At 51.1% G+C, this 17,253-nt stretch overlaps 1 protein-coding gene across 1 annotated transcript; it reads left to right on the forward strand.

Moving 5' to 3' along the window:
- Positions 1-2,290: 2,290 nt before the first annotated feature.
- Positions 2,291-10,319, forward strand: LOC141161250 (gap junction beta-1 protein-like). The gene is made up of 2 exons (XM_073646034.1): positions 2,291-2,889; positions 7,604-10,319. Exon 2 carries the CDS (start codon positions 7,604-7,606, stop codon positions 8,327-8,329), a length of 726 nt encoding a protein of 241 aa, XP_073502135.1. The 5' UTR covers positions 2,291-2,889; the 3' UTR covers positions 8,330-10,319.
- The last annotated feature ends 6,934 nt before the right edge of the window (positions 10,320-17,253 follow it).

A 17,253-nucleotide genomic window follows, 5' to 3' on the forward strand; every position in this document is an offset into this window, starting at 1 on the left:
CAGCTAACAGAAACCAAGGCTACATTATATATATACACATACAGTACAGACCAAAAGTTTGGACACACCTTCTCATTTAAAGATTTTTCTGTATTTTCATGACTATGAAAATTGTACATTCACACTGAAGGCATCAAAACTATGAATTACCACATGTGGAATTATATACTTAACAAAAAAGTGTGAAACAACTGAAAATATGTCTTATATTCTAGGTTCTTCACAGTAGCCACCTTTTGCTTTGATGACTGCTTTGCACACTCTTGGCATTCTCTTGATGAGCTTCAAGAGGTAGTCACCGGAAATGGTCTTCCAACAATCTTGAAGGAGTTCCCAGAGATGCTTAGCACTTGTTGGCCCTTTTGCCTTCACTCTGCGGTCCAGCTCACCCCAAACCATCTCGATTGGGTTCAGGTCTGGTGACTGTGGAGGCCAGGTCATCTGGCGTAGCCCCCCATCACTCTCCTTCTTGGTCACATAGCCCTTACACAGCCTGGAGGTGTGTTTGGGGTCATTGTCCTGTTGAAAAATAAATGATGGTCCAACTAAACGCAAACCGGATGGAATAGCATGCCGTTGCAAGATGCTGTGGTAGCCATGCTGGTTCAGTATGCCTTCAATTTTGAATAAATTCCCAACAGTGTCACCAGCAAAGCCCCCCCACACCATCACACCTCCTCCTCCATGCTTCACGGTGGGAACCAGGCATGTAGAGTCCATCCGTTCACCTTTTCTGTGTCGCACAAAGACACGGTGGTTGGAACCAAAGATCTCAAATTTGGACTCATCAGACCAAAGCACAGATTTCCACTGGTCTAATGTCCATTCCTTGTGTTCTTTAGCCCAAACAAGTCTCCTCTGCTTGTTGCCTGTCCTTAGCAGTGGTTTCCTAGCAGCTATTTTACCATGAAGGCCTGCTGCACAAAGTCTCCTCTTAACAGTTGTTGTAGAGATGTGTCTGCTGCTAGAACTCTGTGTGGCATTGACCTGGTCTCTAATCTGAGCTGCTGTTAACCTGCGATTTCTGAGGCTGGTGACTCGGATAAACTTATCCTCAGAAGCAGAGGTGACTCTTGGTCTTCCTTTCCTGGGGCAGTCCTCATGTGAGCCAGTTTCTTTGTAGCGCTTGATGGTTTTTACAACTGAACTTGGGGACACTTTCAAAGTTTTCCCAATTTTTCGCACTGACTGACCTTCATTTCCTAAGTAATGACGGCCACTCGTTTTTCTTTACTTAGCTGCTTTTTTCTTGCCATAATACAAATTCTAACAGCCTATTCAGTAGGACTATCAGCTGTGTATCCACCAGACTTCTGCACAACACAACTGATGGTGCCAACCCCATTTATACGTCAAGAAATCCCACTTATTAAACCTGACAGGGCACACCTGTGAAGTGAAAACCATTTTCGGTGACTACCTCTTGAAGCGCATCAAGAGAATGCCAAGAGTGTGCAAAGCAGTCATCAAAGCAAAAGGTGGCTACTGTGAAGAACCTAGAATATAAGACATATTTTCAGTTGTTTCACACTTTTTTGTTAAGTATATAATTCCACATGTGTTAATTCATAGTTTTGATGCCTTCAGTGTGAATGTACAATTTTCATAGTCATGAAAATACAGAAAAATCTTTAAATGAGAAGGTGTGTCCAAACTTTTGGTCTGTACTGTATGTAAACTTTTGAGCACAACTGTACAGCTCACCTCCTCCCCTGACTTCTGCACAGGTCAGAGAGCATGCCCACAGCACGCTCCCATAGAAGTTAATGCCCATCCCCAGACTATGGTTTCCTATGATCGGTGGGTGTCCTCCGGTGCTGCCATCTGTGGCGCAGCTGACACTTTTCACACAAACATCTAATGACACCTGAGACTTGTGGTGTCCGCCCTCCGGCTGCTGCAAATTCTTTTTCAAGGAATTTTTGGAGCAGAAACTCTCCAACAAATCCTCCAAATCTTTGAGTTTCTGCTCAGGTTTTGATCCAGAAGCTCAGTAAAAAGACTCAGTGTGAACAAAGGCTAAAGATCTGCGGAGAAGTGGCCGGCGGTGCAGCTGTAAGGACGGAGTATCTACACGTCAGTGATCTCAGCCTTACACGCACATGAGCCGGCAGACACTGGAGACGTGCAAGATGATAGACGGGCGGCTGACAGCTACACGGACACAGGTGGGCGTGGGGACAGCGCCTCCTCCAGATTACAGGGGGTTAATCAGAGGAACTGGAAAAACTGCATTTTCTGCTTTTATGATGTATAAGGAGGACGCCCCGCTGCCACTTATCCCACCCCCAACTCAGACGCTGATGGACTGGGACTGACCAACAGAGTTGACTCTCCAACACCCGGAGCAGAAACACGTCATCGAGGAATCTACACTGGACACACTGAGCCGCAGAGCTGACGCTCCATCACCAGGAGCAGAAACACATCATCGAGGAATCCACACCAGACGCACTGAGCCGCAGAGCTGACGCTACATCACCAGGAGCAGAAACACGTCATCGAGGAATCCACACCAGACGCACTGAGCAGCAGAGCTGACGCTCCATCACCAGGAGCAGAAACAAGTCATCGAGGAATCCACACCAGACGTACTGAGCCGCAGAGCTGACGCTCCATCACCAGGAGCAGAAACACATCATCGAGGAATCCACACCAGACGTACTGAGCCGCAGAGCTGACGCTCCATCACTAGGAGCAGAAACACATCATCGAGGAATCCACACCAGACGCACTGAGCCGCAGAGCTGACACTCAGTGATAGTCAGAACCTGGAGCAGCGTGGACCGAGGAGAGGACAATCTGATCAGACGGAGAAGCTGCAAAGGTGCCGACCCCAGAGCTGACACTCTAATCAGAGGACGAGGAAAGGAAACTACCAGCACAAAGGTAAAAGACACTCACTAGAACATGATGGGAATGTAGTACTGAGTATCACACAGGAGAGGATTAGATACACGGCTCAGCAGACAGTATCACACAGGAGAGGATTAGATACACGGCTCAGCAGACAGTATCACACAGGAGAGGATTAGATACATGGCTCAGCAGACAGTATCACACAGTATAGGATTAGATACACAGCTCAGCAGACAGTATCACACAGGACAGGATTAGATACACGGCTCAGTAGACAGTATCACACAGGATAGGATTAGATACACAGCTCAGCAGACAGTCTCACACAGGATAGGATTAGATACACGGCTCAGCAGACAGTATCACACAGGATAGGATTAGATACACGGCTCAGCAGACAGTATCACACAGGATAGGATTAGATACACGGCTCAGCAGACAGTATTACACAGGATAGGATTAGATACACGGCCCAGCAGACGGTATCACACAGGATAGGATTAGATACACAGCTCAGGAGACAGTATCACACAGGAGAGGATTAGATACACGGCTCAGCAGACAGTATCACACAGGAGAGGATTAGATACACGGCTCAGCAGACAGTATCACACAGGAGAGGATTAGATACACGGCTCAGCAGACAGTATCACACAGCATAGGATTAGATACACGGCTCAGCAGACGGTATCACACAGGATAGGATTAGATACACGGCTCAGCAGAGAGTATCACACAGGAGAGGATTAGATACACGGCTCAGCAGACAGTATCACACAGGATAGGATTAGATACACGGCTCAGCAGACAGTATCACACAGGAGAGGATTAGATACACGGCTCAGCAGACAGTATCACACAGGAGAGGATTAGATACACGGCTCAGCAGACAGTATCACACAGGATAGGATTAGATACACGGCTCAGCAGACAGGATCACACAGGATAGGATTAGATACACAGCAAAGCAGACAGTATCACACAGGACTCTGGGGGATGCAGCTACCACCAGGGGGCACTCTCTGCACTCACACCTGGATATATTGGACATGCCCCCTCTCCAGGTGATTCTCTGATCCCCTAATCAACATATTGGGATCTTCTCCCAAACAATCCACAGCATCGGTGGCTTCTAGCGGGTGATTATTTTGCTACTGACATTAACACAAGGGGTTTCTGGTGAAGATGGAGAAACATCTAATGATCTCTATGTGCCGGACGGATCTGTGGGAGATTGTACCCGGATACATCACAGCAAACCCTACAGATGTGATTGTAAAACGGACACAAAGGAAAAGCATCCTGTGTGATACTGTCTGCTGAGCCGTGTATCTAATCCTATCCTGTGTGATACTGTCTGCTGCGCCGTGTATCTAATCCTATCCTGTGTGATACTGTCTGCTGCGCCGTGTATCTAATCCTATCCTGTGTGATACTGTCTGCTGAGCTGTGTATCTAATCCTCTCCTGTGTGATACTGTCTGCTGCGCCGTGTATCTAATCCTATCCTGTGTGATACTGTCTGCTGAGCCATGTATCTAATCCTCTCCTGTGTGATACTGTCTGCTGAGCCGTGTATCTAATCCTCTCCTGTGTGATACTGTCTGCTGAGCCGTGTATCTAATCCTATCCTGTGTGATACTGTCTGCTGAGCCGTGTATCTAATCCTCTCCTGTGTGATACTGTCTGCTGCGCCGTGTATCTAATCCTATCCTGTGTGATACTGTCTGCTGAGCCATGTATCTAATCCTCTCCTGTGTGATACTGTCTGCTGAGCCGTGTATCTAATCCTCTCCTGTGTGATACTGTCTGCTGAGCCGTGTATCTAATCCTATCCTGTGTGATACTGTCTGCTGAGCCGTGTATCTAATCCTATCCTGTGTGATACTGTCTGCTGAGCCGTGTATCTAATCCTCTCCTGTGTGATACTCTCTGCTGAGCCGTGTATCTAATCCTATCCTGTGTGATACCGTCTGCTGAGCCGTGTATCTAATCCTATGCTGTGTGATACTGTCTGCTGAGCCGTGTATCTAATCCTATGCTGTGTGATACTGTCTGCTGAGCTGTGTATCTAATCCTCTCCTGTGTGATACTGTCTGCTGAGCCGTGTATCTAATCCTATCCTGTGTGATACTGTCTGCTGAGCCGTGTATCTAATCCTCTCCTGTGTGATACTGTCTGCTGCGCCGTGTATCTAATCCTATCCTGTGTGATACTGTCTGCTGAGCCGTGTATCTAATCCTCTCCTGTGTGATGCTGTCTGCTGAGCCGTGTATCTAATCCTCTCCTGTGTGATACTGTCTGCCGAGCCGTGTATCTAATCCTCTCCTGTGTGATACTGTCTGCTGAGCCGTGTATCTAATCCTATCCTGTGTGATACTGTCTGCCGAGCCGTGTATCTAATCCTCTCCTGTGTGATACTGTCTGCTGAGCCGTGTATCTAATCCTCTCCTGTGTGATACTGTCTGCTGAGCCGTGTATCTAATCCTATCCTGTGTGATACTGTCTGCTGCGCCGTGTATCTAATCCTATCCTGTGTGATACTGTCTGCTGCGCCGTGTATCTAATCCTATCCTGTGTGATACTGTCTGCTGAGCTGTGTATCTAATCCTCTCCTGTGTGATACTGTCTGCTGCGCCGTGTATCTAATCCTATCCTGTGTGATACTGTCTGCTGAGCCATGTATCTAATCCTCTCCTGTGTGATACTGTCTGCTGAGCCGTGTATCTAATCCTCTCCTGTGTGATACTGTCTGCTGAGCCGTGTATCTAATCCTATCCTGTGTGATACTGTCTGCTGAGCCGTGTATCTAATCCTCTCCTGTGTGATACTGTCTGCTGCGCCGTGTATCTAATCCTATCCTGTGTGATACTGTCTGCTGAGCCATGTATCTAATCCTCTCCTGTGTGATACTGTCTGCTGAGCCGTGTATCTAATCCTCTCCTGTGTGATACTGTCTGCTGAGCCGTGTATCTAATCCTATCCTGTGTGATACTGTCTGCTGAGCCGTGTATCTAATCCTATCCTGTGTGATACTGTCTGCTGAGCCGTGTATCTAATCCTCTCCTGTGTGATACTCTCTGCTGAGCCGTGTATCTAATCCTATCCTGTGTGATACCGTCTGCTGAGCCGTGTATCTAATCCTATGCTGTGTGATACTGTCTGCTGAGCCGTGTATCTAATCCTATGCTGTGTGATACTGTCTGCTGAGCTGTGTATCTAATCCTCTCCTGTGTGATACTGTCTGCTGAGCCGTGTATCTAATCCTATCCTGTGTGATACTGTCTGCTGAGCCGTGTATCTAATCCTCTCCTGTGTGATACTGTCTGCTGCGCCGTGTATCTAATCCTATCCTGTGTGATACTGTCTGCTGAGCCGTGTATCTAATCCTCTCCTGTGTGATGCTGTCTGCTGAGCCGTGTATCTAATCCTCTCCTGTGTGATACTGTCTGCCGAGCCGTGTATCTAATCCTCTCCTGTGTGATACTGTCTGCTGAGCCGTGTATCTAATCCTATCCTGTGTGATACTGTCTGCCGAGCCGTGTATCTAATCCTCTCCTGTGTGATACTGTCTGCTGAGCCGTGTATCTAATCCTCTCCTGTGTGATACTGTCTGCTGAGCCGTGTATCTAATCCTATCCTGTGTGATACTGTCTGCTGAGCTGTGTATCTAATCCTCTCCTGTGTGATACTGTCTGCTGCGCCGTGTATCTAATCCTATCCTGTGTGATACTGTCTGCTGAGCTGTGTATCTAATCCTCTCCTGTGTGATACTGTCTGCTGCGCCGTGTATCTAATCCTATCCTGTGTGATACTGTCTGCTGAGCCGTGTATCTAATCCTCTCCTGTGTGATACTGTCTGCTGAGCCGTGTATCTAATCCTCTCCTGTGTGATACTGTCTGCCGAGCCGTGTATCTAATCCTCTCCTGTGTGATACTGTCTGCTGAGCTGTGTATCTAATCCTCTCCTGTGTGATACTGTCTGCTGAGCCGTGTATCTAATCCTCTCCTGTGTGATACTGTCTGCTGAGCCGTGTATCTAATTCTATCCTGTGTGATATTGTCTGCTGAGCCGTGTATCTAATTCTATCCTGTGTGATACTGTCTGCTGAGCCGTGTATCTAATCCTGTGTGATACGGTCTGCTGAGCCGTGTATCTAATCCTGTGTGATACTGTCTGCTGAGCCGTGTATCTAATCCTCTACTGTGTGATACTGTCTGCTGAGCCGTGTATCTAATCCTCTCCTGTGTGATACTGTCTGCTGAGCCGTCTATCTAATCCTCTACTGTGTGATACTGTCTGCTGAGCCGTCTATCTAATCCTCTACTGTGTGATACTGTCTGCTGAGCCGTCTATCTAATCCTCTACTGTGTGATACTGTCTGCTGAGCCGTGTATCTAATCCTGTGATACTGTCTGCTGAGCCGTGTATCTAATCCTGTGATACTGTCTGCTGAGCTGTGTATCTAATCCTATCCTGTGTGATACCGTCTGCTGAGCCGTGTATCTAATCCTCTCCTGTGTGATACTGTCTGCTGAGCCGTGTATCTAATCCTCTCCTGTGTGATACTGTCGGCTGAGCCGGGTATCTAATCCTCTCCTGTGTGATACTATCTGCAGGTGGTACTGCATCTCAGCAGACAGTATCATACATGATCTGGTTAGATACAGAGCAGCCGGTATCACACAGGTCGGCTTGGATACCCCGCCTTCCACCTCACCTTCCTCTCCCTTCTCTCCCATAGATGGCAATGGTCACCGGTCTCATCCCCATCCTCCGCACTGCTCTGGAAGCCACCACAGATTACACGGGGAGGACCATGTGGTTCGGTTTCGCTGTGGTACGCCTTCTCGCCCTCTATGTATCTGAGCTTCCTTGGGGTAAGCTGGATCTGGACTTTGATTGCCGTGGTAACGAGACCTCTGAGTTCTGCCGTAAAGCGTGCTTCAGTGACCACTTCCAGGTGCCGGTGGTCTCCATGTGGAACAGCGCCTACGTCTTCTTCGTGGCCTCCGTCCTCCTCATGGAGCTCTTCACCTCCCAGCTCCGCCATAACCTGACCAAGGCGACCATGAGGAAGAAGGTGGTCCAGCCTGAGGGGCCGCTGGTGGGGGCCTGGTCCTCAGATTTGTCCCACAAGGACCTGGTGCTGGACTTCCACCAGCAGAGGACGCTGCTGCTGCTGTACCTGCTGTGCATCCTCCTGCGCCTGCTGGGCGAGGTCTCCTTCTTGTATGTCCTCTTCTGGTGGCATCTACCTCTGGTTTCTGGGGACCCCATTGAATGCTCCACCCTGTTCTGCCCCGGACCCTTCACGTGTCTGGTTCGGTTCCCGGCAGAGAAGCGCATGTCCCTCTATCTCCTCGGCTCGTTGTCCACCATCTTGGCGCTGGCCTGTGTCATTTTCGCGCTCTATAGCGTCTGCCATTACTTGGCCAATTGTCGGGCCCACCAGGATCATTGTGTGTGAAAGGAGGACGGGGCCCCCACTACGGTCATGGGGGAGGACCGAGATCAGAAAACCCAAAGAACATTACCGAGAGTCCAGAACTGCGCAACTGAGGCCGGGGCCATATGACGACGTGGACCCCCGCGATCATTGCCGCGCCATAGAAGGGAATGGGGGTGACACCTGCACAACCGCAAGCAGCAAGCTGCAGACAATCAGACTCGGCTGGAGTTCTTGGAACTTGCTTGTTGTGTAGGTGGCACAATACGACCATCTTTCTATGGCGCAAGGATGGAGCAGCGGGTCCAAGCGGACTTTGGTCACATGATGGCTATATAGCCCCAGACTAAACCTCATGCACCCACCGTAAAACTGCAATCGGTCCCGTCACGACGGGTGCCCAGGACTGAACTGCATCAGATTAATGATAAAATTCTGCATAAAAGCCGCCACTAGGGGGAGCTCACTGCATGCGGATGTATACAGTCACCACTATGGGCAGCTCACTAAATACAGATTTATACAGCCACCACTAGGGGGAGATCACTTCATACAGATTTATACATCAACACTAGGGGGAGCTTACTATATACACGTTTCCACAGGCACCACTAGGGGGGAGATCACTCCATGCACGTTTCCACAGGCACCACTAGGGGGGAGATCACTCCATGCACGTTTCCACAGGCACCACTAGGGGGGAGATCACTCCATGCACGTTTCCACAGGCACCACTAGGGGGGAGATCACTCCATGCACGTTTCCACAGGCACCACTAGGGGGAGCTCACCCCATACACGTTTCCACAGGCACCACTAGGGGGAGCTCACTCCATACACGTTTCCACAGGCACCACTAGGGGGAGCTCACTCCATACACGTTTCCACAGGCACCACTAGGGGGAGCTCACTCCATACACGTTTCCACAGGCACCACTAGGGGGAGCTCACTCCATCCACGTTTCCACAGGCACCACTAGGGGGGAGCTCACTCCATCCACGTTTCCACAGGCACCACTAGAGGGGAGCTCACTCCATCCACGTTTCCACAGGCACCACTAGGGGGAGCTCACTCCATGCACGTTTCCACAGGCACCACTAGGGGGAGCTCACTCCATGCACGTTTCCACAGGCACCACTAGGGGGAGCTCACTCCATGCACGTTTCCACAGGCACCACTAGGGGGAGCTCACTCCATGCACGTTTCCACAGGCACCACTAGGGGGAGCTCACTCCATACACGTTTCCACAGGCACCACTAGGGGGAGCTCACTCCATACACGTTTCCACAGGTACCACTAGGGGGAGCTCACTCCATACACGTTTCCACAGACTCCACTAGGGGGAAGCTCACTCCATATACGTTTCCACAGGCACCACTAGGGGGAGCTCACTCCATGCACGTTTCCACAGGCACCACTAGGGGGAAGCTCACTCCATACACGTTTCCACAGGCACCACTAGGGGGAGCTCACTCCATGCACGTTTCCACAGGCACCACTAGGGGGAGCTCACTCCATGCACGTTTCCACAGGCACCACTAGGGGGAGCTCACTCCATGCACGTTTCCACAGGCACCACTAGGGGGAAGCTCACTCCATGCACGTTTCCACAGGGACCACTAGGGGGAGCTCACCCCATACAGATGTATACATATACATGTATCTACACCCGTTCACAATATATCCAGTATTAGTTGCAGTCTGGACGCTTCTATTGACCCAATCCTTTCTCCCTCACCGTGCAATGTTCTGGCTTTGTCTGTCTGCAATGAAATCGATTCTAAGCGACCTCCAAGATATTAATGAGCGCAGCTCTTGTTGTGACTGGAGCATAAAGCATGTTCTCACAGCAGGATAGTGACTGCTGCTCTGGATGTGAATCGATGTCGTTTTATGTGTGAATAGAGCTATACGCAGTAACATTTGTCACGTGCTTTTTTTCTCCTTATTTATACTATTTATGATGGTGTTTTGGTATAAAAATCTAATAATGAAATAAAAAAACAATATGGCCAGAACTAAGCTGCAGTGTAAAGCATGGAGGAGGCAGTATTGAGCAGATAGGAATTTCTCAGAGGAAAGGACTGATGTAATCTCATATGTATAAATATAATGGAATGTGCAAGAACAAGTCTGCCCTTGGTTTTTTTCTGATGCACAGCTCCAAATTTCCACTAGGGGGAGATGTCTTCGCTATGATGATGAAGTGACCCTGATTCTCCGGTAGAGGGAGCTCACAGCGCATGGTTTCTATTCATCTCTTAGAGTGATGCACTGACCTTGGCTCACCACCAGATGTCGCCATGGAAGCAATTGTAAACGTCACGCCCGCCCCCAGTTATGACTACCGGTAACCAGTACACAGACGCCGTCACGTGACCCTCGTTACCATGTGGGGTCTTTCCCCCCGATCTCGTTACCATAATAAACATTTCCATCATTTAATAAATATCAGATTTTGGTTAGGGAATCCAAATATAAGAAACATTGTGACTGACCATAGTGGGAGAGCAGTAACAGGGGGGTCTGAGATTTGTCGGGGTCTGACCGGTCACTGCTAATGGCATACCTGCCAACTTTTGGAGAAAGAGGAACAGATCATGAGGCAAATTTTGGCCACGCCCCTGGTCACACCCCAGTCCACACCCATTTACCATTTCTTTCTCCCCTGGCAGGAGGAGTTGTCAGAGGGACGGTGGTAATAAGGGGCATTCAGCAGACGGCCCTCATCCCCAATCCTGGTATGCATGGCCCCCTCACCCACAATCCTGATATGCATGGCACCCCTTATCCCCAATCCTGGTATGCATGGCACCCCTCATCCCCCAATCCTGGTATGCATGGCACCCCTCATCCCCAATCCTGATATGCATGGCACCCCTCATCCCCAATCCTGGTATGCATGGCCCCCTCACCCACAATCCTGGTATGCATGGCACCCCTTATCCCCAATCCTGGTATGCATGGCACCCCTCATCCCCAATCCTGGTATGCATGGCACCCCTCATCCCCAATCCTGGTATGCATGGCACCCCTCATCCCCAATCCTGGTATGCATGGTACCCCTCATCCCCAATCCTGGTATGTATGGTACACCTCACCCCCGATCCTGGTATGCATGGCCCCTTCAGACCTGATCCTGGTATGCATGGCCCCTTCAGACCTGATCCTGGTATGCATGGTACCCCTCATCCCCAATCCTGGTATGCATGGCACCCCTCACCCCCGATCCTGGTATGCATGGCCCCTTCAGACCTGATCCTGGTATGCATGGCACCCCTCACCCCCAATCTTGGTATGCATGGTCCCCTCATCCTCAATCCTGGTATGCATGGCCACCTCATCCCCAATCCTGGTATGCATGGCACCCCTTATCCACAATCCTGGTATGCATGGCTCCCTCATCCCCAATCCTGGTATGCATGGCTCCCTCATCCCCAATCCTGGTATGCATGGCTCCCTCATCCCCAATCCTGGTATGCATGGCTCCCTCATCCCCAATCCTGGTATGCATGGCCCCCTCAGACCCGATCCTGGTATGCATGGCCCACTCAGACCCGATCCTGGTATACATGGCCCCCTCAGACCCGATCCCGGTAAGCATGGTGCCCCTAATCCCCGATCCTTGTATGCATGGACCCCTCATCCCCCAATCCTGGTATGTATGGCCACCTCATCCCCAATCCTGACATGCATGGCTCCCTCATCCGCAGTCCTGATAGTCCTCCTTTAATGGTGTCTGTATAAATCTGTATGTAGTGAGCTCCCTCTAGTGGTGGCTGTATAAATCTGTATTTAGTGAGCTCCCTCTAGTGGTGGCTGTATAAATCTGTATGTAGTGAGCTCCCTCTAGTGGTGGCAGTATAAATCTGTATGCAGTGAACTCCCTCTAGTGGCGTCTGTATATATCTGTATGTAGTGAGCTCCCTCTAAGTGGTGGCTGTATAAACCTGTATGTAGTGAGCTCCCTCTAGTGGTGGATGTATAAATCTGTATGTAGTGAGCTCCCTCTAGTGGTGGCTGTATAAATCTGTATGTAATGAGCTCCCTCTAGTGGTGACTGTATAAATCTGTATGTAGTGAGTTCCTTCTAGTGATGGCTGTATAAATCTGTATGTAGTGAGCTCCCTCTAGTGGTGGCTGTATAAATCTGTATGTAGTAAACTCCCTCTAGTGGTGGCTGTATAAACCTGTATGTAGTGAGCTCCCCCTAGTGGTGGATGTATAAATCTGTATGTAGTGAGCTCCCTCTAGTGGTGGATGTATAAATCTGTATGTAGTGAGCTCCCTCTAGTGGTGGCTGTATATATCTGTATGCAGTGAGCTCCCTCTAGTGGTGTCTGTACCAATAAAATTCCACATGCATTCAAAAGAGTTGTGCCTCCAGCAAAACATAAAAATTTGAACAGTTAAGCTATTGCTCTCTGTTATTAGACAAATTCTCATTTAAGAGCATTCTTCTCTCTGAGGCTGCTGCTCTCTCTTGTTATTCGCATTCTGCTCTCAGATAAGGATGGTTCTCTTCCATTGTTGCGGCCAAACTTCTCCGGGACATCAGAAGCTCTTGGCTTTACCCCATTATTACAGTCAGGACACTTTACCCACCGACCGGCACAGAGAGAAGGACACAACCCACCACGGTCAAAGGAACAGAAGCTCCATCTATGGAAACTCCAATGGATCCAACTCCTGGACTGTTACACGATGTCACATGAGCGCCAGCGACTTGGATCCCACAAGACCCGGAATCTCCTCCAAGGAGAACATCGTCCCGCGAGGACTGAGATTAAGGTTCTTCTTTTTCTATTGACCTGCAGGAATCTCCGCCATGATACTTCTAGCATTATAATTCCAATTTTATTTTTGGATTTCCTTAAAAAGCGACAGTTTATTATTTGGTCTCTTCAACTACTTAAGGGGCACTCCGACACCGATCATGGCTGCGCTCCGACACCGATCGTGGCTGCACTCCGACACCGATCTTGGCTGCCCTCCGACACCGATCTTGGCTGCCCTCCGACACCGATCGTGGCTGCACTCCGACACCGATCTTGGCTGCCCTCCGACACCGATCGTGGCTGCCCTCCGACACCGATCTTGGCTGCCCTCCGACACCGATCGTGGCTGCACTCCGACACCGATCTTGGCTGCCCTCCGACACCGATCGTGGCTGCACTCCGACACCGATCTTGGCTGCCCTCCGACACCGATCGTGGCTGCGCTCCGGCACCGATCGTGGCTGCGCTCTGACACCAATCGTGGCTGCTCTCCGACACCGATCCTGGCTGCACTCCGACACCGATCATGGCTGCACTCCGGCACCGATCCTGGTTGCGCTCCGGCACAGATCGTGGCTGCGCTCCGGCACCGATCGTGGCTGCGCTCCGACACCGATCGTGGCTGCGCTCCGACACCGATCGTGGCTGCGCTCCGACACCGATCGTGGTTGCGCTCCGGCACCGATCGTGGTTCTGCGCTCCGACACCGATCGTGGTTGCGCTCCGGCACCGATCGTGGTTGCGCTCCGACACCGATCGTGGCTGCGCTCCAACACCGATCGTGGCTGCGCTCCGGCACCGATCGTGGCTGCGCTCCGGCACCGATCGTGGCTGCGCTCCGACACCGATCGTGGCTGCGCTCCGGCACCGATCGTGGCTGCGCTCTGACACCGATCGTGGCTGCGCTCCAACACCGATCGTGGCTGCGCTCCGGCACCGATCGTGGCTGCGCTCTGACACCGATCGTGGCTGCGCTCCGACACCGATCGTGGCTGCGCTCCGGCACCGATCGTGGCTGCGCTCTGACACCGATCGTGGCTGCGCTCCGACACCGATCGTGGCTGCGCTCCGGCACCGATCGTGGCTGCGCTCCGGCACCGATCGTGGCTGCGCTCCGACACCGATCGTGGCTGCGCTCCGACACCGATCGTGGTTGCGCTCCGACACCGATCCTGGCTGCACTCTGGCACTGTCTATGGGAGCACTTTGGCTGTGTTTATTGCAACACTTTGACACTGTTCATGAGGACACAGGCACTTATTATGGGGGTCCACTGGTACTCAGTATATAACAATCTCGGTCTATAGAAAGACCCTTGCACTGTTTATGGGGGCTGGCACTGGGTATAGGTGGTCTCTGACGCTGGTAATTGATGGTGCAGCTTTTTCAGATCCCATCCTCCATAGGGGGCTTTGCTCGCACTGACAGCGATCCTGCGTGCTGGCGGTGGGGTGCAGATGAGGGGTCTCTGCACACTGACTCCATGCTCTGTCCCTGCAGGGAGCCGGGTGTGAGCAGAGGACAGGCTGAGCCTCTGCCAGCACCACACATGACGGGTGAAGTGGGTGACTCCGCGCTGGGTGACTACATTGCTATTTCAGACCTTAGAACCTGTGACCGCTGGACGTCCTGACCATATAAGCTGCTCTCACAGGAGACCCCCAGGTGTAACTCCGATATCCGGGGTCCAGACCTGGACAGGCGGGAGGGAGTGATGCCAAGAGATCTAGAGGAATTTTGTGGCCGTAGGGTAAATTCTTTAAAATCCAGACGCACCCATCAGGTTGGCAGAGAGCAGACGTGTTGTAGAGGAGCCGCAGGCGAGGTGCGGGCACCTGACGTGACGCGGACTACCGCGCTGCTCCAACACCTCCGTCCGGTCATCTCCCACAATCACTTCATTATCTTCTTTCTCCAGACTCTCTAAGGTCGGCCCACCATACAGGCCAGGCTGGGGCTCCTATAGGGCCCATGATGGAAGGGGGTCTCTCACAAAATAGCTTACTCTGCTTCTCATGACCAATATTTGAGCTGCTACCTGAAAAGCCCCCACTAGAGGGAGCTCACTACGTGCAAATTTATACAGTCACCACTTGGGGGAGCGCACAACATACAGATTTATACAGTCACCACTAGAGGGAGCTCACTACGTGCAGATTTATACAGTCACCACTAGAGGGAGCTCACTACATACAGATTTATACATCCACCACTAGAGGGAGCGCACTACATACAGATTTATACAGTCACCACTAGAGGGAGCTCACTACATACAGATTTATACATCCACCACTAGAGGGAGCTCACTACATACAGATTTATACAGCCACCACTAGAGGGAGCTCACTGCATACAGATTTATACAGACACTACTAGAGGGAGCTCACTACATACAGATTTATATAGTCACCACTAGGGGGAGCTCACTACATACAGATTTATACAGCCACCACTAGGGGGAGCTCACTACATACAGATTTATACAGACACTACTAGAGGGAGCTCACTACATACAGATTTATATAGTCACCACTAGGGGGAGCTCACTACATACAGATTTATACAGCCACCACTAGGGGGAGCTCACTACATACAGATTTATACAGTCACCACTAGAGGGAGCTCACTACATACAGGTTTATACAGTCACCACTAGAGGGAGCTCACTACATACAGATTTATACAGTTACCACTAGGGGAGTTTACTGTATATAGTTATAAAAAGTCACCTCCAGGGTGAGCTCATTACACATAGATTTATACAGTCACCACTAGGGGGTGTTCACTACATACCGATTTAGACAGCCACAATTAGAGGGAACTCACTGAATACAGATTTATACAGCCATCACTAGAGGGAGCTCAATACATACAGATTTATACAGCCACCACTAGAGGGAGCTTACTACATACAGTTTATACAGTCACCACTAGAGGGAGCTCACTACATACAGATTTATACAGCCACCACTAGAGGGAGCTCACTACATACTCTATCCCAGGGGTCTCAAACACATGAGGCCCCTGAGGCTGCTTTATGCGGCCCGCAGGCACAGACCCCTTGACGATCCCGACCAGGTCCAGGAGGAGCCGCCGACAGCAGCGCTGCATTGCCGCACAGAGACTGTCTCCCAGCACTGCATTTCCAATGCCAGCCGCCGGCCAATCAGAGGCGGGATCGTCAGGGGGTCTGACTCTGTGGTGCCTGCGGGCCACATCTGCAGGAAGGCCGCCGAGGGAACGGAGGACAGGTGAGAATCATCTTTTTTTTTCTATTTTATGTGTGTGAAGAACAGGGGGCACATAGCCACAAGATGGGGACCTGGATGGGGCACATAGCCACAAGATGGGGACCTGGATGGGGCACATAGCCACAGGATGGGGACCTGGATGAGGCACATAGCCACAAGATGGGGACCTGGATGGGGCACAGAGCCACAAGATGGGGACCTGGATGGGGCACATAGCCACAAGATGGGGACCTGGATGGGGCACATAGCCACAAGATGGGGACCTGGATGGGGCACATAGCCACAAGATGGGGACCTGGATGGGGCACAGAGCCACAAGATGGGGACCTGGATGGGGCACATAGCCACAAGATGGGGACCTGGATGGGGCACAGAGCCACAAGATGGGGACCTGGATGAGGCACATAGCCACAAGATGGGGACCTGGATGAGGCACATAGCCACAAGAGGGGACCTGGATGGGGCACATAGCCACAGGATGGGGACCTGGATGAGGCACATAGCCACAAGATGGGGACCTGGATGGGGCACATAGCCACAAGATGGGGACCTGGATGGGGCACATAGCCACAAGATGGGGACCTGGATGGGGCACATAGCCACAAGATGGGGACCTGGATGGGGCACAGAGCCACAAGATGGGGACCTGGATGGGGCACATAGCCACAAGATGGGGACCTGGATGGGGCACATAGCCACAGGATGGGGACCTGGATGGGGCACATAGCCACAAGATGGGGACCTGGATGGGGCACATAGCCACAAGATGGGGACCTGGATGGGGCACATAGCCACAAGATGGGGACCTGGATGAGGCACATAGCCACAGGATGGGGACCTGGATGGGGCACATAGCCACAGGATGGGGACCTGGATGGGGCACATAGCCACAAGATGGGGACCTGGATGGGGCAC

Source organism: Phyllobates terribilis, unplaced genomic scaffold, assembly GCF_046119375.1.
Source record: "Phyllobates terribilis strain yellow unplaced genomic scaffold, ASM4611937v1 Scaffold_9__5_contigs__length_417890890, whole genome shotgun sequence".
NCBI lineage: Eukaryota > Metazoa > Chordata > Amphibia > Anura > Dendrobatidae > Phyllobates > Phyllobates terribilis.